At 41.9% G+C, this 21,153-nt stretch overlaps 1 protein-coding gene across 4 annotated transcripts in view; it reads left to right on the plus strand.

Moving 5' to 3' along the window:
• Positions 1-15,811, plus strand: part of CTNNB1 (catenin beta 1) — a 40,596-nt gene extending 24,785 nt beyond the window's left edge. For 2 of the 4 annotated variants that reach the window (XM_049861934.1, XM_049861930.1), the window contains 14 exons: positions 1,210-1,270; positions 1,708-1,935; positions 2,141-2,394; positions 2,519-2,757; positions 2,847-3,048; positions 4,099-4,243; positions 7,795-7,898; positions 7,977-8,315; positions 8,594-8,752; positions 10,912-11,031; positions 11,659-11,809; positions 11,898-12,019; positions 13,403-13,463; positions 14,533-15,811. In XM_049861934.1, the coding sequence (XP_049717891.1) occupies positions 1,258-1,270; positions 1,708-1,935; positions 2,141-2,394; positions 2,519-2,757; positions 2,847-3,048; positions 4,099-4,243; positions 7,795-7,898; positions 7,977-8,315; positions 8,594-8,752; positions 10,912-11,031; positions 11,659-11,809; positions 11,898-12,019; positions 13,403-13,463; positions 14,533-14,741 (2,346 nt within the window). In that variant the 5' untranslated portion in view covers positions 1,210-1,257 and the 3' untranslated portion in view covers positions 14,742-15,811. The remainder of the gene's footprint in view (positions 1-1,209; positions 1,271-1,707; positions 1,936-2,140; positions 2,395-2,518; positions 2,758-2,846; positions 3,049-4,098; positions 4,244-7,794; positions 7,899-7,976; positions 8,316-8,593; positions 8,753-10,911; positions 11,032-11,658; positions 11,810-11,897; positions 12,020-13,402; positions 13,464-14,532) is intronic. The other 2 variants (XM_049861931.1, XM_049861932.1) reach the window with 2 other exon arrangements.
• The last annotated feature ends 5,342 nt before the right edge of the window (positions 15,812-21,153 follow it).

Consider the following 21,153-nt stretch of genomic DNA (forward strand, 5'->3'; position numbering starts at 1 on the left):
TTCTTCATTCTCCTTTGTTCTGGAGGGGATGGGACCAATAGATGTACCTTGGATGGCTACTCAAAAGCTTTGAAGACCCCAGATGCTGCTCACCAAAGTACGATGTAGAACATTTTCTTTATGAGCTATGTTATGCCAGTTGACCTAAATGTCCCCTAAGACCATGGTCTCCAGACCTCAGCCCCAGTAACTTGGTCCCTCAAGGTGCTTGGATGTGTCTAGGAAGCTTCTATGACTTTGTCTCCAGGGCTGTAGTCTTTGTGGAAGCAGACTGCCAAGGACGTCTTTCTCCCACAGAGCAGTGATGGGTTTGAACCACCAACATTTCAGTTAGCAGCTGAATGCTTAATCCCTCTGTCACCAGGGCTCCTTTGGGATATTGGTTATTGTTGTTAGGTGCTGTTGAGTCGGTTCTGACTCATAGCAACTCTGTGTACAACAGAATATTGGAATATTTAATACGTCATCATTTTTAAGCATCTTCCCCACCCCCTTTATCTTGCTTGGTACTTGGTTTTTCCTTAGCTTTCACCCTTAATGATTGGCAGGGTGCAGTGGAGTTTTGTAAACTTTAATTTCGAAATAATTTTACTTCTTAGTAAAAATCTAAAATCCACTATTTTGGCCCAGATACCAAAATCTGTTGCTCTGTGCAGGTATTTTGGATGGCATTGTATTGTATCAGAAAACAGGTGACCCCTTTAATTAAAAAAAAAAAAAATGGTATTTTTTAAGTCTCAGTGGACTTCTGCTATCCAAAGGGATATTTACTGTGAATTTACTGTGAGAAAGGTTAAAAAGGGAGGCCTTTGGGAGCTCAAGGAACAGCCGATTTGAGTGGCTTTCCCCCAGCTCCCTGGCTTTTCTAATTAGAGCTCTTATGCTTTTTTGCCACCTTCAGTAATTTTTTCATTACCTGCAGTCATGATGCTTTCTGACATTCTGAATATTTGTAATTTATATTTCTCTTGAAAAGAGATGTTTGTTTAAGAACAATTTTCACTTAGAAACTCAGCAGTAATGGAGCTGTGGTTACAGTGTCTAGAGAAGATCATGAGGTCCATATTTCACCAGATCACATGGTCAAAGAGAATTTTAAGCTTTTATTTGTGGGCATAGTCCATGAGTTTAGCAGGCCATCCCGGTAGCTTACGAGTATTAAAATCAAACTCAGTTGAAATCCTAATGGCTTTTGATTAACTTTTTTAGGGTATCTGAAGCATACTATCCAACGATTTTGAAAATCCTGCGTGGACAATGGCTACACAAGGTTTGTGTCATAAGTCTTTGGTTACTTAATTGGGGCTCTGCTTCGTTGCCATTAACCCAGTCTGGCTCAGATCCCCCTGCTTTCCTCTCTCCTGCTTACTTGTCAGGCTACCTTTTGCTCCATTTTCTGCTCACTACTCCTAATGGCTTGGTGAAATAGCAAACAAGCCACCAGCAGGAATCTAGTCTGGATGACTGCTTCTGGAGCCTGGATGCAGTACCATTCTTCCACTGATTCAGTGAGTAACTGTTAGGTGGTACCCTAAAGACATGGGTATTTCATCACTGAGCTAATCCTGGCTATCATTCTGTTACTCTTGGCCGTCTTTCAGATTTGACTTTATTTCTAAAAGTATCTCAATGGGCCATATCACAGATTTTTAAAAATTAATATAACATTTCCGTGATAGTAAAGGTTATGCTGTTTGCTTTTTACAGCTGATTTGATGGAGTTGGACATGGCCATGGAGCCAGACAGAAAAGCTGCTGTTAGTCACTGGCAGCAGCAGTCTTACCTGGACTCTGGAATCCATTCTGGTGCCACTACCACGGCTCCTTCTCTGAGTGGTAAAGGCAATCCTGAGGAAGAGGATGTGGATACCACCCAAGTCCTGTACGAGTGGGAACAGGGGTTTTCTCAGTCCTTCACTCAAGAACAAGTAGCTGGTAAGAGTACTACTGCCTTACTGAAAATCAAAATGTGATTTTAAGAATTGCTCTTAAAAGGAGTATATATAAAAAAGTAATAGCTTAAATAATACGGTGTGGTGAATAAAGGGAGTGATTGTATTATCACCTTACCACTTAGTATAGCAAGCATTCGGATAAATGCTGAACTGTGGATAGTGAGTGTTGGATTTACCTTTTCCAGATATTGATGGACAGTATGCGATGACGCGAGCTCAGAGGGTACGAGCTGCTATGTTCCCAGAGACGTTAGATGAGGGTATGCAGATCCCATCTACACAATTTGATGCTGCTCATCCCACTAATGTCCAGCGTTTGGCTGAACCATCACAGATGCTGAAACATGCAGTTGTAAATTTGATTAACTATCAAGATGATGCAGAACTTGCCACACGTGCAATCCCAGAGTTGACAAAATTGCTAAATGACGAGGACCAGGTAAGCAGTGATACGGCTAACTTTTCATCTGCTTTGAAGGAAACTCCCAAGGGAGTAGTCTCAAAAGGTCTACCTCACCACTGGTATTTGAAAACTAATGATGCCTCTAATTTCTGAATTATAGGTGGTGGTTAATAAGGCTGCAGTTATGGTCCATCAGCTTTCTAAAAAGGAAGCTTCCAGACACGCCATCATGCGTTCTCCTCAGATGGTGTCTGCTATTGTACGTACCATGCAGAATACAAACGATGTGGAAACGGCTCGGTGTACTGCTGGGACCTTGCACAACCTCTCCCATCACCGTGAGGGCTTGTTGGCCATCTTTAAATCTGGAGGCATTCCTGCCCTGGTGAAGATGCTTGGGTAAGATAAGATAGAATGCCTGAAGTTAAGAAGTAGAACCGTGCAATCACAGCTTTCTGATGAGGCCTTTTTCTTTTTTTTTTGAACAGTTCACCAGTGGATTCTGTATTGTTTTATGCCATTACAACTCTCCACAACCTTTTATTACATCAAGAAGGAGCTAAAATGGCAGTGCGTTTAGCTGGTGGGCTGCAGAAAATGGTTGCTTTGCTCAACAAAACAAATGTTAAGTTCTTGGCTATTACAACAGACTGCCTTCAGATTTTGGCTTATGGCAATCAAGAAAGCAAGGTAAAAGAGTGGATTCATTTTTAATGTCATGTAGCATTGGAGACCCACAATATCATGGTATCCCATGGACTCTTGCTGATTCACAGTATGCCTTACTCTTTGTATGTATTTTAGAAAAGTTGGACATCCATAGCCGTTTAAATATTTGAGTGCACTGTGCTAGACAGTAGGGATACAGCAGGCAAGCTTCTCTTAGGGCTTTCATTCATGGGTGGGAGATAGACATTGACATAATAACCTAATTACCGTTTATTGAATTCACGTGCTAGGAGGAAGTAGCCGTGCTGTGAAACCACATAACGAACGAAACAGCCTATTTCGAGAATTTAGGATGGCCTCCTGGAGGAAGCGATAGTTGAGCTTAGCTGTCAAGGATGAGAAAGGATTGACTAGGTGAAGATAGAGGAAACAGCATCTTTAAAAGCCCTAAAGGGGGAGGAGCATGGCGAGTGTGGGGAATTTAAGAAATACAGAGTAAGGAGGAGGAAAGGTTTGATGGAAGCTATGGGACTAGGTCTCTGGGTGGCACAACAAACAGTTTGCATGTGACTAACTTACAGGTTGGCAGTGCAGGCCCAACCAGGGGTGTCGTGGAAGAAAGCAAGGGCAAGAACGAATGACTGTTTTATGGTGGTTATGAGTAGGAAAAGCAAAGGGCAAAGTGATTCAGAGTTTTAAGTGCCCCTTCTGCTTCAAATTGTCAATGAACCAGTTTTGATCTAACTTTTGTATTTGGGCATTGCTATTATAAGCCAACGTAATTTCTTTTTTCTGTAATTTTTGCTGTGATTAGTGTGGGGAAAAAACGGAATTTAGTCAGACGTGATATATTTCTGGGAGAACTGGGATACCAGAATTTGAGTGAAATGCTGTAGAAGGGGGGATAACACCCTGGTGTGTGTGGGTTTAGGTAATGGGGTACAGGAATACATGTGACTCAATAGCTAGTTGGCTGAAATTATAATAAAATAGGTTGACTGAGAAAATAAGGCTTTTCTCAAGCATTCAGTAAGGATTCCGTGATTAACATATATACAAATGTCTTTCTAGCTGATCATTCTGGCTAGCGGTGGACCCCAAGCTTTAGTAAATATAATGAGGACCTATACTTATGAGAAACTGCTGTGGACCACAAGCAGAGTATTGAAGGTGCTGTCTGTCTGCTCTAGTAATAAGCCGGCTATTGTAGAAGCTGGTAAGTATACATGTCTAAGATCTCCCGTGTACAGTATCTACAGTTCTAAATAGATTACCTTTCCTAGGAAAAGGTAATAGAACTTGACTTCAGCAGGCTGAAAGTAAGTGGTTCTATTCAGTTTACGGCCAAGATCATATTCAGATAAATTATAAGTTCTGTTGGCCATTTACATTGGTGCTATTAAAGATTAATTTAGGGAGAGTTTACTGCCAATTGAAATGGCAGCTAATCCTTTGGTTGATAAAATTTTTATTTTGGGCTCACCCAAAACTTACTTTGCTAACACACCTGTGAATATGTAGGTGAAATTATGTTACAGCAAATTCTATTAAAGTGCAGTTACGTGTGGCAAAGTGATTTCTTGATTTGTTAGTGGGCGTTCATGAACAGTGACTTGCGCTGATTTTCTGTAGCCTCAATGAACCAGTGGTCTAATGTGAAAAACTTTTTTTCCTTTCTGTCAGTATTTTTAATGCAACAACTTGTATATGATAGTTTATATTGTTGTGCATGTTGGTGGCAGAGGAAAGGAAGTGGATGTTAATCTCATCTTCCCAGCATCCTGTTTTCAATAACCCACTTAACATCTACATGGACTCTAAAACCAAGCTTCAAACGAAAACTGGAAGAGGAAAAATGTAAAGGCATTTAATAGAAGAAAATGCTGCTTTTCCAATGTGTTGAGTAATTTTACTTGCGAATTCATAGGGGGTGGTGGTTATAATTGCCTGGGGTAACTGCTAACAGTGGAACAGTAGGCTTGGAGATACACAAGTGTAGCTGGCTTCATATAGAACCACCCTACCATACCTGTTGCCGTCGAGTCGATTCCGACTCTTAGTGACCCTATGGAACAGAGTAAAACTGCCCCATAGTGTTTCCAAGGCTGTAATCTTTATGGAAGCATCATAGAGATCAGGGGGGTGCAAACTCTGCTGGCTGTTCCAGAAGCATCTGGAGCACTTCCCTTTTAAAAATACAGGTTCCCGGGTACCATTTCAGATTTATTTGATTGGAATCCCTGAGTGTTAATTTTTATATCAAGATTAATTTAAACAACTACTAATTGAAGTGACAAGAAGGCCTGGGTAGCTGGAAATATATGGGATTGTAGTCCTGGGAATCTCTAAGAAATTTCCAAGGTTATTTGGATGTTCATTTGTTCTGAAAATCTTCAGCACCTAATGTGTCAAGCACTGTAATAAGCACATGGGTATACACTGGGTAGCAAAAACGTATGGTCCTTGTACTTGTTCTTAGGGTCTGGGGAGGGTCACAGAAATAGGCACAAAGATGGGTGGTTACAAATTGGAATGAGTATTTTGAGAGAAACACCAGCTAACAGTGACACAGAATTAATGAAAAGGGACACAATTAATGGAAGGGGACGTATTTGGCGATTAGATGGAGATGGAAGGAGGCGCCTCCCTGAGAAGGGGATGTTAAATGGAGACTAGAGGATGAGTAGGAACCTGTCTCTATGAGAAGTGGAGGTTAAGTGCCTTCTAGGCAGAGAAAAAACATCCTACGATATGTCCTGGAAGTAGGAAAGAGATTGAGGAGTTCCAGGTACTGAAGAGAAAATCTGTGGATCATGCAGTTAGTGAGTGGTAGGGTGAATGGTCCAGGATGAGGTTAATGAGCTAGGTGCGACCATGTCATTAAGAACTTTAGAGGTCTCAGTACGATTTTATTTGAGGAGTTTATTCATATATACAGCCAGTTTTGGAACCATAGATATAGAATACTGAGATCAGTCTGGAAGGCTACTAGGGCTCCAAATTCTAAAGGGTTTCTCAAGGTTATGTTAAAGAATGCAACCTTTATCTTACAGGTAATGAGAGGCTATTGATGGTTGTTGAGCAACGTCATAGCATCACAGTGATTTGTTTGGGATATTAGTAGCGTTCTATGGATTAACAGTTTGAATGACCAAAGGCAAGCAGATGAGGCCATGATTATGTTATAGGCATGTAGACGTGAAATAGTTCAGAATTAGAACGAGACAGCAAGGAGTGAATGTTTGAGAAGTCTGAAAGAGTCCTAGAAAGTCATGATGAATAGAGCTAGAGGAGCTATCAAAAATGATTTGAGGTTTTGTGGTGGAGAACATTGGTCCCATGAGGATAAATAGAACTATCAGAAGGGAGTGTTAATCTTTGGAACAAGATCATTTAAGTAGCTGACCGAAAGGTCAGGAGGTTGACTGGAACTGTGCAGTACTAGGATGTCAGGGAAGTCACAACTGGAGGTTTGAGAGTTGTCCTCTTGGTATGTAGGGTAAGAGGAGCAGGGAAGGGAGGTGACAGGTTGGAGGTAGTGCTGCAGAGTCCCCTGCACGTGATTCTTGCCCTAGACCTGCTGAGTCAGCATGAGTATGTGTTTTAAGTCTCTGCAGACCATTCTGATGGGTACCTGGGGTTAGATCCATTCTCTTAGAGTTAGAGGGAGGGAATGAGCTCTATGAGAGAGAGAAGGTGAAGGGGAGTCCCCCCTCCCCTCCCAGTCATTTAACAAATTCTGATTGAGCATCAGCCTCATGCAAGTCACTCTTTAAGAAGCTGGAGCTACTATGAGGAAGGAGCCAAATAGACACAATCCCTGTCTAGTTGGGGAGGTAGATTTTAGTTGTAATAAACGCTGTAAAGAAAAAGTACAGGGTGCCATGACAGTTACAGCAAGTAAAGCAAGCCTGATTTGAGGAACTTAACCTGAAGGACAGACAAGGAGACAAGGAAGAGTACTGTGCATTCAGAAGTGAGTCGAGCTGGAAAGAGATGGCTGAAGTTAAGCTAGTGCGTGGGGAATTTGGCTTCCGTTTGTCCTCTTAATGTTCTTCATTAAGGGTCTTCAGTGATGGAAGTTGTGAAATTTCGGAGTCAGTGACTATACTTTTTACAGTTCTTGGCAAGAAGTGTTCCAGTGCTTTCTGCACCATTCTTATTCTAGGAATCGGCCAGCTTCTTTGGCTCTTTGTTCAGATGTCACTTTCACATCACGGTGATCTAATTACTCTACTTAAAATTGCATATCCCTTCCCTTTTCCTCTGTTGTTTTTCTCCATAGCACTTAACACCATCTGACCATACTATATACTTCCAGTTTATTAATTGTATATTTATTTTTTGTCTTCTCCAAATAGAAAATAAACTCTGTGAGGGTAGGGATTTCTGAATATTTTGCTCACTGGTGTGTATCTCCAACTCCAGAACCGGGACTGGCACTCAAGCAATTATTTCTTGAAATGATTGGTTGAAACAATATAAGTAATAGGAATATTACTGGGACGGGGGTGTAGTGGAGATGAATGAAGGGTTTTTCCACATAGGGGAGAAGCAGTAGATATTTAACAGAAGTCACTACTGAGGCAAACTGGAAAAGGGAAGCTGAGCAAGGTCCTAGAAAATGAGAGAAAATAAAGTACTTTAGGTGGAGGGGTTAACTTTGGAAATAAGAGGGATGCCTTCGAAGGCTGAAGAATACCTTTATGCGGATAGTCGAACTTCTAGCTGATAGTCATTGTCTTTGATCCTTTTTACGTTTTCTAGGTGGAATGCAAGCTTTAGGACTTCACCTGACAGATCCAAGTCAACGTCTTGTTCAGAACTGTCTTTGGACTCTTAGGAATCTTTCAGATGCTGCAACTAAACAGGTAAATTCTGTATAAATTGGTGCCACTGTGATAAGAGTCAAGATGAGTATGTACTGAGCATCTATTTTATCTCCATAGGAAGGAATGGAAGGTCTTCTTGGGACTCTGGTTCAGCTTCTGGGTTCAGACGATATAAATGTGGTCACCTGTGCAGCTGGGATTCTTTCTAACCTCACTTGCAATAATTATAAGAACAAGATGATGGTATGCCAAGTGGGAGGTATTGAGGCTCTCGTGCGTACTGTCCTTCGTGCTGGTGACAGAGAGGACATCACTGAGCCTGCCATCTGTGCTCTTCGTCATCTGACCAGCCGACACCAGGAAGCAGAGATGGCCCAGAATGCTGTTCGCCTTCACTATGGACTACCAGTTGTGGTTAAACTCCTACATCCGCCATCCCATTGGCCTCTGATAAAGGTAGTCAAAAAGTAGAATGTTGCAGAACTGTAGATGAACCATCTCTAGCTCTGCCTATGGGATGGTGGTCTAGATACAAGAGACGGTTAGAGGGGAGTTTGTGCTCTTCAGTGAATGTGAAGTATGGCTGGGGTGGGGGTGTGGCTTCCAAAGTATGTGTGCAGTCAGTGCTGTTCCCAGTTGACACTGACAGATGCAGTGTGGTGGGAATTTGAGGTGAACCAGTGATTTGTTAAGGTGTATGCCAGTTCATTCTTTGTTCTTCTTTTTATCTGCAGGCTACTGTTGGATTGATTCGAAACCTTGCCCTTTGTCCAGCAAATCACGCACCTTTGCGTGAGCAGGGTGCCATTCCACGACTAGTTCAGTTGCTGGTTCGAGCACATCAGGACACCCAGCGCCGCACGTCCATGGGTGGAACACAGCAGCAGTTCGTGGTAGGCAAATCCTAATAGTGAATCCTGGCTATTAAAAAAATGCATAAATCCCCAGTATCATCAGCTCTCTTGGTCCCTCCTTTCTCTCCCTCTGCCCCCTCTCCTGATGGGCTGCTTATGACTGACAACACTGAAGTGCCTTCTGTGGCTGCAGAGAAGATACGAAATAATGGGGCCCCTAATGATACAGGGTTCAGGTCCTTGGCCATGCCCTTTGCAGTGTCAGTCTTGCAGAGGGAGTGCGGGTGTGGCTTACTGCTGTGTGTTCCGGCACGTCAGACAGTGGTCTCGCTGAACCCAAACAGAGCTTTCCTGCCTTAGGGTGCAGCAGAGCCATCATTTCAGTCTGAGTCTGGCTGATTGCAGATACCATCCCCTACTCCAGCGTGAGTTCGGCCTGTAAATACTTACCATGCCTTTTGACTCTTTTCTCCTGGAGAGGTTAAACTATTAGTCATGAACCTAAAAATATGTAACAAATTGCAAGAATAAGTAGTGGCATATCTTCACCCATAATATTCTCACCCTAGACTGAGTCTTGATACTAGCTTTATTATAAATGTATATGGATATAACTGTGTGAACATAGTAGGAATACAGGAAATATGAAGACACTTTTGAATCCTCAAAATTTATTTTAGGACTCAGACCTGAAGAGTTCCCTCTTATGTAATTAAGTTACTTAAGAAAACGAGGACAGGCCTTGCCAGAACAGATCTTTGGGAGTCCTCATTGCTGGCTGTTTTATGTGTTCACTCATGTTAGGGGCTTTGGTTTTTTGCATTCATTATGTTTGGTATTGGCCAGTGTCCATGGGGTGGCTTAACAGAATGCAGAGGGTATCTTTTACTTTAAAATTTGTTCTGTTTTGTGTCCGCATAAAAATAAAGTTTTCAAAAACTGCTAAAAATAGCAGAATCATAACCATTTTTAAAACTTAGAAACCCAGAAATAGAGGAAGTAGATGAGACTGACACTGCAAAAGCCACCTTCCTTCTGTGCAGGCCATCAGTTGGGAATAGTCGTGGGAGCAGCTATCAGAAGGTATCTGTTGCTTTTACGCTGGCAGCACAGCACAATTTTAGCAGCTGGTGATTAAACTTTGTAAATTTTTCAACAAATACACATAGATCTACAAAAATTAAGGAGGCATATGAAAAAAATACAGTCTGAACATTACTTCCCATCTCTCTTTATATGCTTTTTACCCAGAATGGCTGGTACCTCACTAAGAAAGTTGTCTTTGGGGTCTGGAAGTATATCAGAGCTGCCTCTGGCACAGCACTGTGTGTGGAGGAGGGGTGCTGCTTGGAATTAATGCTGCCATGAGGCCCCCTATCAATGACATACTCTGTCTTAGGTTCATAGGGCTGCTGTACCAAAATACCACAAGGTGGGTGGCTTTAAAGAGTAGAAATGTATTTCTGGAGGTTAGACATGCATATCAGAGTATCGGCCACATTGACTCCTTCTGAGGGCTTCAGGAGAAGAACTGTGCCATGTCTCTCCTAGTTTCTGGTGACTGCTGGAAATCCTTGGTGTTTCTTCGCTGCTTATGCGTGCACCCGCCTCCCCCGCCTCACGGTGTCTGTCTGCTCCCTGTGTGTGTCTTTGTCTTCCCCTTTCATAAGACACCACTCAGAAGGTATTAGGACCCACCTTACTCGCTATGACCTCATTAGTTAACTGGTGATATCTGCACAGAAAAACCTTTTTCCCCAAGCAAGGTCACATTCGCAGGTACAGTGGTTAGGACTTAAACAGAATTTTTTTTGTGGGGGACACAGTTCGATCTATAATATTGGCTGTGATGGAATCCTGTTTCATTCCTTACCTAATTGCAAATTATGAGGAACTTTGAGTATATAAAGGACCCCGAGTGGCACACACAGTCTGCACTTGACTGTTCACCCACAGGTTGGCAGTTCATACCCGCCCAGCGGCTCCATAGAAGAAAGGCCTGGCGATCTGCTTCCATAAAGATTATAGCCAAGAATGTGGGGGCTGCCAGGAGTCAGAATCAACTCGATGACAGTGTGCTTGGGGATATATGATGTGGATAACTTCAGTAGTGATCGCGAACCAGAATGAAAAGCCTCCAAGTTTACAGATTTGAGAGAGGAGAGTGCGTCATTTGTTAATCATGTTGCCTTTGACAGGAGGGAGTCCGCATGGAAGAAATAGTTGAAGGTTGTACTGGAGCCCTTCACATCCTGGCTCGGGATGTTCACAACCGAATTGTAATCAGAGGACTAAATACCATTCCGTTGTTTGTGCAGGTATGTTGATTTTAAGTGAGGTGTCGATCTTATGTGTCAGTAAAATTTCAGGATTTTAGTGGTCAGCAGAATTTCAGAAAATTGAAGACTAAAACAGGGGGACTAGCATTTAACATTTCACCTGTTATCACCATTTTAAGATAGTAACCCTGCCCAGGCCCCCTGCCAAAGTACAAAAAATAGAATATCAGTATGTGGTTTCCCTTTAAGTTGAATAGCTAATTTTATGAAAGTTCTCCATTTTTCTTGGGCAGTAAAGGGAGGAACTTGAGGACTAACTAGAGCCTCATGAAGAGGGAGGGGACTTTTATACTCCAGTTTTCGGAGTATTCAGTGTTGGAGAGAGGTGAGCTGGCCTGGGCTGCTGGGGCACAACTCTGGGTTTTCCAAGTTTTATCTCAATTAAAATTGTTTCAGAAGAAAGCATTCATAGCTACAGATATTCTAGAAAACCACTGCTCCAGAGCATTAAACACCCTAGGACATGACTACAGACATTGATTTAATATGAACAGTGCAAATGCCCGTTACACTCCAATTTAGGACAGTTTGCATGCCAGTGGGGTGCTTGCCATGTTGTAACTTTAGATTTAATTAGTTTTTGTTTGGGTTGTGTTTTCTCTTTAGCTACTCTATTCTCCCATTGAAAATATCCAAAGAGTAGCTGCAGGGGTCCTCTGTGAACTAGCTCAGGACAAGGAGGCTGCAGAAGCTATTGAAGCTGAGGGAGCCACAGCTCCTCTGACAGAATTGCTTCACTCTAGGAATGAAGGTGTGGGTAAGTAGAAAAGGAAGCAAAGCCTTTAGCGGGTATGCACAGCGAAACCTCAGCGTCTCCTCAAGGGTTTTTTCCCCTGCTCTCCCAGCGACATATGCAGCTGCTGTTTTGTTCCGAATGTCTGAGGACAAGCCACAGGATTACAAGAAACGGCTTTCAGTTGAGCTGACCAGTTCTCTCTTCAGAACGGAGCCGATGGCTTGGAATGAGGTAGGCAGTGTGAGCACCTTTATTCAATAGTTCGTTAGAGCAAGTAAGGCATCTTTTTGTTCTATTCCCTCAAAACACTCAGCACACATGCATTCGTACTGACTGTCCTTGGCTTGAATGTTCATTCTTTATGCTATCCAGCAACTCAGCAACTGCTGTTGGATGAACTACAAGCTTTAAACAGTCTGTTCAGAGTCATTACAAACAGTTGTGCTACTTAACATTAAAATTCATAAAGTACATAGATGAAAATGTTCATCAGATTGAAGGTTTTTCAAAAGTATGTAAAGAAGGAGGCAGTCTTAGTGTTGATTAGAGCCTAAATTAGCACTGCCGTCTTGGAGGTCAATTTGATAGTTTGTTTTTAATGCTCATCTAGTCATCTCTTTTTCTTCTTGGAATTTCTACTATGAATTTGTCCTCCATGTATACCCAAGAGGTCTTCATTCAAACAGTTTCTAATAAAATTGGAGCCACCCTGAAAGTTTATTTAACTGATTCAGTGGATTATATTTGCTGAATGACTGGCAAGAGATCCTGTATATTGGGGCGGGGGGGGGGGGGGCAAATTGCCAAACAGTGAGTAATTTGTTAGTTGGGTTTTTCGTAGGCATCTTATTAACATGTCCAAACTTGAGCTCTGAACTTTCCCCATCCACGCTTTCTTAAACCTGTGTCTCGTAGTCTGCTTCCTAGTTAATGGCAACTTTGTCATTCCAGTTGATCAGAAGTCTTGGAGTCATCCTTGGCTGTTCTTTCCTTCCTATAACATATCCTGTCAGCAATTCCTGTTGGCTCTGCCTTAGATCTGACCATCTTCTAAATAACCTCTGCTGCATCTATCTTGTTCCAGCCACCATTATCTTTTAAGTGGTTGTCTTGTTTCTCTTTCACCTCCTCCCCCAGCCCCCAGTCTGTTCTCATCATAGTTGCTAGAGTGATTTTGTTTAAATGTAAAGCAGCAAACTCTTCAGGTCTTTAGATTGAATAAGCTGTTTTATAAAAACACTGCATTTCCTTCATTGGACGGGTGGATTTGGGCACCAGGGTCCAAAGGAGATGGCAGTATTGGGTTATCATCTCACCCAGTGACCTACCAGGCCTTGCATGCTGCCCCTCACTGCTTCACCTCATGCCTTCCTACTCCCTTCATTTATTCTGCTCCAGCCACACAGCTGCTCTTCTGCTTTGTCTCTTCCCACTAGAATGTCAGCTACTGGGGGCAATGCTTTTCCCTATTTATTTGCTGTTGTGTCGTCTACCACCTGGCACGTAGGTGCTTAATACGTATTTGCAAATGGAAAGTTAACATGTTTCAAAAACATTAGAGAGTATAAGTTGATTTTTATTTTGCTGTTTTCTTCCTTGTACCTGTTTCTCTAGACTGCTGACCTTGGACTTGATATTGGTGCCCAGGGAGAGCCCCTTGGATATCGCCAGGATGGTATGTGTCTTGTATTTCTCAGCTAACTCCAGATCAAACTAAAATTCTAAAGCTCTATTGAAAGAGCCAGTTTGCTCATCTGGGAAACCAGTGTTGGTGGCAAAGTCAGTGGCTGCAGTTAAAGCTAGTTCTTTGTAATTCCAGAGTCAGCGACAGTATCTTTAATGGAGCATAGGGAATTCAGAGCCACACACTGAGCCGGCAACAGGGTTGCACCAACAAATAACATGTTACTACTGCTGGACCTTTGCAGTGCAGGATGCTACAGTTGGCATGGCTTTTTATTTACATTTTGGTCAGAGAACCTGTAATACCTGTGTTTACAGTCTACCCAGGGAAGTGAGAATATGGGAACTCCCATCTCAACCTCAGATCTGCAGTGGATATTTACGTGGTTGTATTCCCATGGGTTATTTTCTGAACAGTTAAGTCAAATCTGGGTGATGGAGGATGGGGTAGACTACTAAGAGCTGTAACTTCATTTTAAATATATAATCTAGCCTGGCTTTACCTAATTAGCAAACACTTAAAGCTCATAGGCTTCTTACTTTCATAGGTATGTTAATAAATCAACCCTTAATATGAAACATGTAAAGGTTTCATTGGAAACCGTGAGCTTTTTTAGTACTTTTGTGGGTATCATCTGGGCTTTTCAGCTGGTAGATTACATCTACCAGATTTCTTATTTGTTAGTGGCTAGATCTCCTGCCCATGACTTTCTGTTGCCTGGGTGGTCAGGCACACAGTAGATTGCTGCTGCTCCCAGGACCTTCCGTCTCCGCCAGGGTAGAAAACAAAACGTACAGGAGTAGACTCATGGGATGACTGGAACCTACTGGTCTGCCCTGGGTGGAAACATGTCTTGTCTATGTAGCCTCATGGGTGGCCTGGATGTTGTGAGGATTGGCACTGAGCTTGCTTGGTTGAAGAAAGATGTTAAAGAGGCTAGAAAACAGTACTTTGTGACAAGTTTGCTGCTCTTGGGTACTCCCAACTGTGTTAACCTGTATGTCTGTCTTTCCTCTCTCCTTCCCTTTCCCATTTTTTTTGCCACCCCTGGCTTTTCTAGATCCCAGCTATCGTTCTTTCCACTCTGGTGGATATGGCCAGGATGCCTTGGGTATGGACCCCATGATGGAGCATGAAATGGGTGGCCACCACCCTGGTGCTGACTATCCAGTTGATGGGCTGCCAGATCTGGGGCATGCCCAAGACCTCATGGATGGGCTGCCTCCAGGTGACAGCAATCAGCTGGCCTGGTTTGATACTGACCTGTAAATCCTCCTTTAGGTAAGAAGTTAAACAAGCCAGTTGGGTAAATACTTTTACTCTGCCTACAGAACTTCAGAAAGACTTGGTTGGTAGGGTGGGAGTGGTTTAGGCCTAATTGTAAATCTGCCACAAAAACAGATACACTTTGACAGGAGATGTCTTGGAACATTGGAGTGTTCTCAGATTTCTTGTTGTTAAATGGTCATGTGAAAGTTATTAATTTTAATGTTTTTTTTGCCGCAGCTTTTGCAACTTAATATTCAAATGAGTAACATTTGCTGTTGTAAACGTTAATAGCAGCCTTTCTCTCTTTATACAGCTGTATTGTCTGAACTTGCATTGTGATTGGCCTGTAGAGTTGCCGAGAGGGCTCGAGGGGTGGGCTGGTATCTCAGAAAGTGCCTGACACACTAACCAAGCTGAGTTTCCTATGGGAACAACTGAAGTAAACTTTTTGTTCTGGTCCTTTTTGGTCGAGGAGTAACAATACAAATGGATTTTGGGAGTGACTCAAGAAGTGAAGAATGCACAAGAGAATGGATCACGGGATGGAATTTATCAAACCCTAGCCTTGCTTGTTAAATTTTTTTTTTTTAAATATCTGTAATGGTACTGACTTTGCTTGCTTTGAAGTAGTTTTTTAATTTTTTTTTTTTTGCAGTAACTTAGTTTTTTAAGTCTCTTGTAGTGTTAAGTTATAGTGAATACTGCTACAGCAATTTCTAATTTTTAAGAATTGATTAATGGTGTAGAACACTAATTCATAATCACTCTAATTGTAATCTGAATAAAGTGTAACATTGTGTAGCCTTTTTTGTATAAAATAGACAAATAGAAATGGTCCAATTAGTTTCCTTTTTAATATGCTTAAAATAAGCAGGTGGATCTATTTCATGTTTTTGATCAAAAACTTTATTTGGGATATGTATGGGTAGGGGTCAGTAAGAGGTGTTATTTGGAACCCTGTTTTGGACAGTTGCCTTTTATCCCAAAGTTGTTGTAACCTGCTGTGATACAATGCTTCAAGAGAAAATGCGGTTATAAAAAATGGTTCAGAATTAAACTTTTAATTCATTCGATTGTGTCACCTTTTTTTCCTTGTCATCATGTTGTTTGTGAGGGTATCAAGTTTATCTAGTCCACATCATGCTGAGAAAAATACACATGCTAAGTTGTAATGATAGGTCCCTTGCCTCTAGGTCAGATTATTTGCCAGGTTTCTTTAGCACTTGGCCCTAGGTTAAATCACACCAATAAGGTTTTTCAGCTTTGATCATTGTGATTGATTCAGGATTTGTGTGAGAAAGAGAATCCATCATCTCCAGTTGCAGGACTCTGAGCTTCTTCTCTGAAACACATGGGGTCACCATGAGTCACAATTGACTCAGCATCTGGGTTGGGTTTCGAGTCTGTGGCCAAGACTTCTTCCGCCTGGCCTCTTGTTGTGGGCATGTGTATAATTTTGCTCAAATGAGCAAGGGCGCCTCAGTTTAAAGGCATCTAGGGTACTAATCTTTGTACTACAAAGAGCTAAAAAAAAAGGAAAAACTGGCAGCCAAATAGCTATCCCCCCCACCAAGCCCCTGATAGCTTTGTTCCATTAAAATAATGAGAAACTACCTGGATTTAGACTTCAAGCATCTTCACACAAGTTTGTGACAGATTTAGAAAGGGCAGTAACTCCCAACTCCGCTTTGAACTGACAACATGGACACTTAAACCACATCATCTGAACACAGAGTATTAAGGGGGCTGCCTTCCACGTTATCTGCCGGATGACCCTGCCATCGTGGCGGTACGTCTGACATGCTTAGTTCGTCTCTCGGCAGAATCAGATCTGTTAAGACTTGTGTTTTGGTGTTCTGGTTTTTGAAAGAGTGACAGTTTAGTTTTTAGGGAGAGCTTCTTCTAATTTACTGTTTAGTTTACGAAGATACTATCGGATATGCTGAAAATCCGCTTCATTTGGGGAGGACCTTTTGTGATGGCCTTCTGCGTCACAAAACTTCTTCACTGTGTGGTTTAAAATGGGCTTGGAGAAGAAACTATTTCTGTACCTAGTGAGGTGGTAAGTCTCAGATTCTGTTCCTAGTACATGACAGAACCAGACGCTGTTACAAGCTAGGGCTGTTGATGTAGGTTAACAAGTGAGGATGTATACTGAGTGCAGTTTTCAACAAAGAACTGCAGCGGGATGTTTCATTTAAATAACCTTTTAAAACTATGAAACATTTTCAGAACTTTGCCTAAAATCATATTTTTGACATTCCACTTAAAAGCTTAATATGAAAGTTAATCCTAATTTAGCAAGGTGATTATGGAACTTCCTTGGAAATACAAAGGGTGAAGACACTTGAAGGAAGAGAGAAGATGTGCTCTACTAGATGTCAAGACCTACCTGTAAAGGTAGTGTCGGTAACACTGGCACAGGAATGGATATACAGATCAGTGAAAGAATAAGACGTAGGCACATACAGACATTTTAGAGCTAGTATTGCAGGTCAGTGGGAAAAGGGACTTTTCAGTAAAGGTGTAGAACATTTGGGTGGTTATTTAGATAAAGCTGAAATTGGACCCCACTACATACCATATACAAAAACCAGTTCCAAGTGACAGAGACTGAAGGAAAAGCTTAACATAGTCAAATTTATCAAAATGAAGAACACTACAAGCTAAAAAGATAAAGGGAACATGCATAACTGACCAGACTGACATACAGAATATATGAAGAGCTACTGCACATCCACAAGAACATTTTTAAATGGATAATAGACATGAATCTGCATTTCACAGAAGGGGAAAGCGAAATGGCCAAGAAACAAAATTGTGATTGACCTCAGCAATGGCAAATGTATATTAATATTCCAGTAAGCCATTACTCACCCACCAGGTTAGCAAAAATTAAACATTGCAATTACATCGAATGAGGCTTTGGTATTCTTCGAGTAGGCAACAACATATATGCCAGCCCTCGCCCTCCCCCCACCCCCCCCCCCCCCCGCAACTCCGTGAGGAACTTGGACCAGCAGGGCCTGGACTAGGGTGAAGCACTTGGGTAGAACACAAAATTTAGGGATGAGGTGTCAGAAAACTAATACAAAAACATGATCCACAGTGTCAAAAGTTAAATTGAAAGCCTCAAGCCGTACAATGGCTTGATAGGGCACTGTGAAACAGTCCATACTGGACAGCCATGTATCCAATGGCTTTGTTGTGATGTTCATGCAAAAGAATGCCATACTGCTGTCAAAAACTACAGCTTCACACAATAGTATTGGTGTATCTCAAACATCAGGGGGCCCTGGTGGTGCAGTGGTTAAAATGCTTGGGCTGTTAACCAAAAGGTTGGTGGTTCTAACCCACCAGCAGCTCTTCAGGAAAAAGATGTGGAAGTCTGCTTACAGCCTTGAAAACCCTATGTGGCAGTTCTACCCTGTTCTCTAAGGTCACTAGGAGTCAGAATCCACTCAATGGCAGTGGGTTTGGTTTTTGGCTTTGGATCTCAAACATGGAACAGAACCAAATCACAGATGCATGTGGTAGGACTTCATTGATTTAAAAATGGGCAAACTTTTAAGGAAAGCATTCATGGTGGTAAAAAAAAAAAAAAAAAAGGCAAGGAAGTGAATAGAGCACTACAGAACATACCTGGGAAGGGAAGAGTGTAAGAAGCTGGCCAAGTCATTAAAGTTAACATCTACATTTGTTTGCCACCCACTCCTTCCCTCTCTACTGCCCCCCCCCCCCGTATTTTTGTATGCATAGCAGTGCTTAAAAAATACCTCAGGCGAGGGAGCAGTTGGCAAACAGATGTAGGAGGCATGTGCGATATTTGCGTAAAAATATGGTAGACTGCTGAAGAGAAGTGAAGAATCAAATTTTCAACTCCAGAAACCAATGGAAGAGGAAACGGCTTAAATGGAGTGCTGCCCACCCGCATATCTAGCCCACGTGGGTACCTGAGGTGAAGGTGGTAATGAGGAAACGAGAATGGCTCTTCAGGACGGCTTTCCAGTGTGATGATGAGCTTTCTGTTTTCCATTATTCCATTATACTCTAGTTAGAAGACAGCCTTGGGACTTAGAGGTTTGATCCCATTGCGGTGACCACCACTGAGCTGAAGAATGAAGCTCTTCCATGTTGGGAACAGATGTTCTACACATGAGGCTTTGATCTGATTATTTGAATCCTTGACAGAGATCTTGAGAGACAAATATGCTCTTGTTTTGATTAATAAAAACAGAACATCTGAATTGTGCTGTTTGCTTTATAAAGCAAGGAGCTGAGTCAATTGCAGTGCTTTTTTTCCCTGTTAGGCAACAACTTTAACTGCCTTCCCTTGCTTTGAGCGAATCACCCACCTAACTGCAATTACAAAGTGAGGGGAGAGGATGCTGAGAAGACAATGCTTTCTTTTTTCTTACCCATCAGCATTCTATATGGAGTCCTGAGTACTGCTTTAGTGCCCGTTCCACCACCACCCCTAGGACCTCACCCTATGAAACCCCAGTAAGGTAGAGGGAAGTGACACGCCTCACCAGAGCAGAGCAGTGGGTGGTTCTGGCCCAGGAGACAGGCCAAGGAGAGATCTTGGCCCTTTAGATGGGCTCGGATTGTGACCCTGTGCATTTCCAAGGTAGGTTGTGGCAAGAACAGTGAAAGGGCCCTGTGTGGAAATTTACTTTCTCCTGAATTTCCATGTTAGATAAGGCTGATGGAGCTACTTACTGAAGATTTCCTATAAACAGGGCACTGCAGAGCTCTGGTACTTCAGAGAAGGAATACACAAGTTGAACCTCCGTGTCTATCAGCTGTGCGCCTGGGGGCACTCATGCAACCATAGTCCAGCGAAGTGGAGTCCAAGGAGGGGACAGCAGTCTTGCTAAGCTGAATAGATCCAAATTTAGGGAGGCTGAAGCAGCTAGAATGGTTGGGACAGGATATCAGAGGATTGTTTCAAACCACGAAGAACCAAAAAGTCAAAAACAAAAAACCCACTGCCATCGAGTCGTGACCCTATAGGCCAGAATAGAACTGCCCAATTCAGAGAAAAATTCAGATGGCTTTCAGAGACATGAAAATGATGCTCAACCTTCATCCTCACTCAAAAAATAAGTGTGTTTACCTTTGTCCCATCAGCTTGGCAAAGATTCGCATTTTGATAAAAGGCTACTATTACCCAGGGTGTAAGAAAACTGGCCCTGCCACCTGTTTTTGATAGAAGTATAAACTGAAAGACTCTGAAGGGCCAAACACTGCACAATCCCTTCAAGAGGCTCACATATGTGAGAAAAGACCTGGCCATCTCCTGTAAACGATTACGGGCTAGGAAACCATACGGGGCAGTTCTACTCTGTCCTGTGGGGTCGCTATGAGTTGGAATTGACTGGATGGCACACAACAACAAAGATGAATACAAATGGAAGCACATACCATGTGTATTTAACAACACCATAAACAACATAATATAAATCAACAATAAATTACTTTCTATCCTCCTACCTTGGACATGTTACCAGGAGGGATCAGTCACTGGAGAAGGACATCATGCTTGGTAAAGTAGAGGGTCAGGGAAAAAGAGGAAGACCCTCAACGAGATGGATTGACACAGTGGCTGCAACAATGGGCTCTAACAGCAACGACTGTGAGGATGGCGCAGGACTAGGCAGTGTTTTGTTGTACATAGGGGTTGCTATGAGTTGGAACTGACTCAATGGCACCTAACAGTAAGCACCTTGACAAACGCTTTCCTAATGATAAAACTGAAAAACATAAAGCCATAGTTTTTATACTGACTGAAATTCAGCAGAATATCAAAAGATGAGTAAATTTAATTTTCATTGTGCATGTTTGGGTATTCTGCTGATGTGCCAATGATATTTAGATGAGTAATAAAAGACCTACATAATTCACTTAAAATTCATGTTTTCTTGCCTTTATTTTAGCAAAATCACTATGTTGTTATAATCAATAACATAATCAATGTAATTTTTGTCCTGACGATCTGAAGATTAAAATGAGGTGTATTCAAGTATACAATACCTGAATATATTTTTACAAAAAATATAAATTAAATGTAAAAAATTGAAAATTTACAATTATTATGTGTTCCAAGAGTTACTTTTCCTCTAAAATATTCAAAATATAAAAATTAAAAAGCAGGATACAAGTAATGAACATCAAATTTTAAAGCAAAATTATTTAAATAGGAAATTCTCATTTATCTTTTCGGGAATTTCATTAAATCTTCCCATTTTCATAAAAATCATCTGTAAATCTGGCTTTCAATGTCCCTCTAACCCGTCGCCATCAAGTTGATTCCAACTCATAGTGACCCTATTGGACAGAGTAGAACTGCCCCATAGCGTTTCCAAGGAGCACTTGGTGGACTTGAACTTGCCGGACTTTTTTTTAAATT

The sequence above is a fragment of the Elephas maximus genome, chromosome 20, assembly GCF_024166365.1.
Source record: "Elephas maximus indicus isolate mEleMax1 chromosome 20, mEleMax1 primary haplotype, whole genome shotgun sequence".
Lineage (NCBI taxonomy): Eukaryota > Metazoa > Chordata > Mammalia > Proboscidea > Elephantidae > Elephas > Elephas maximus.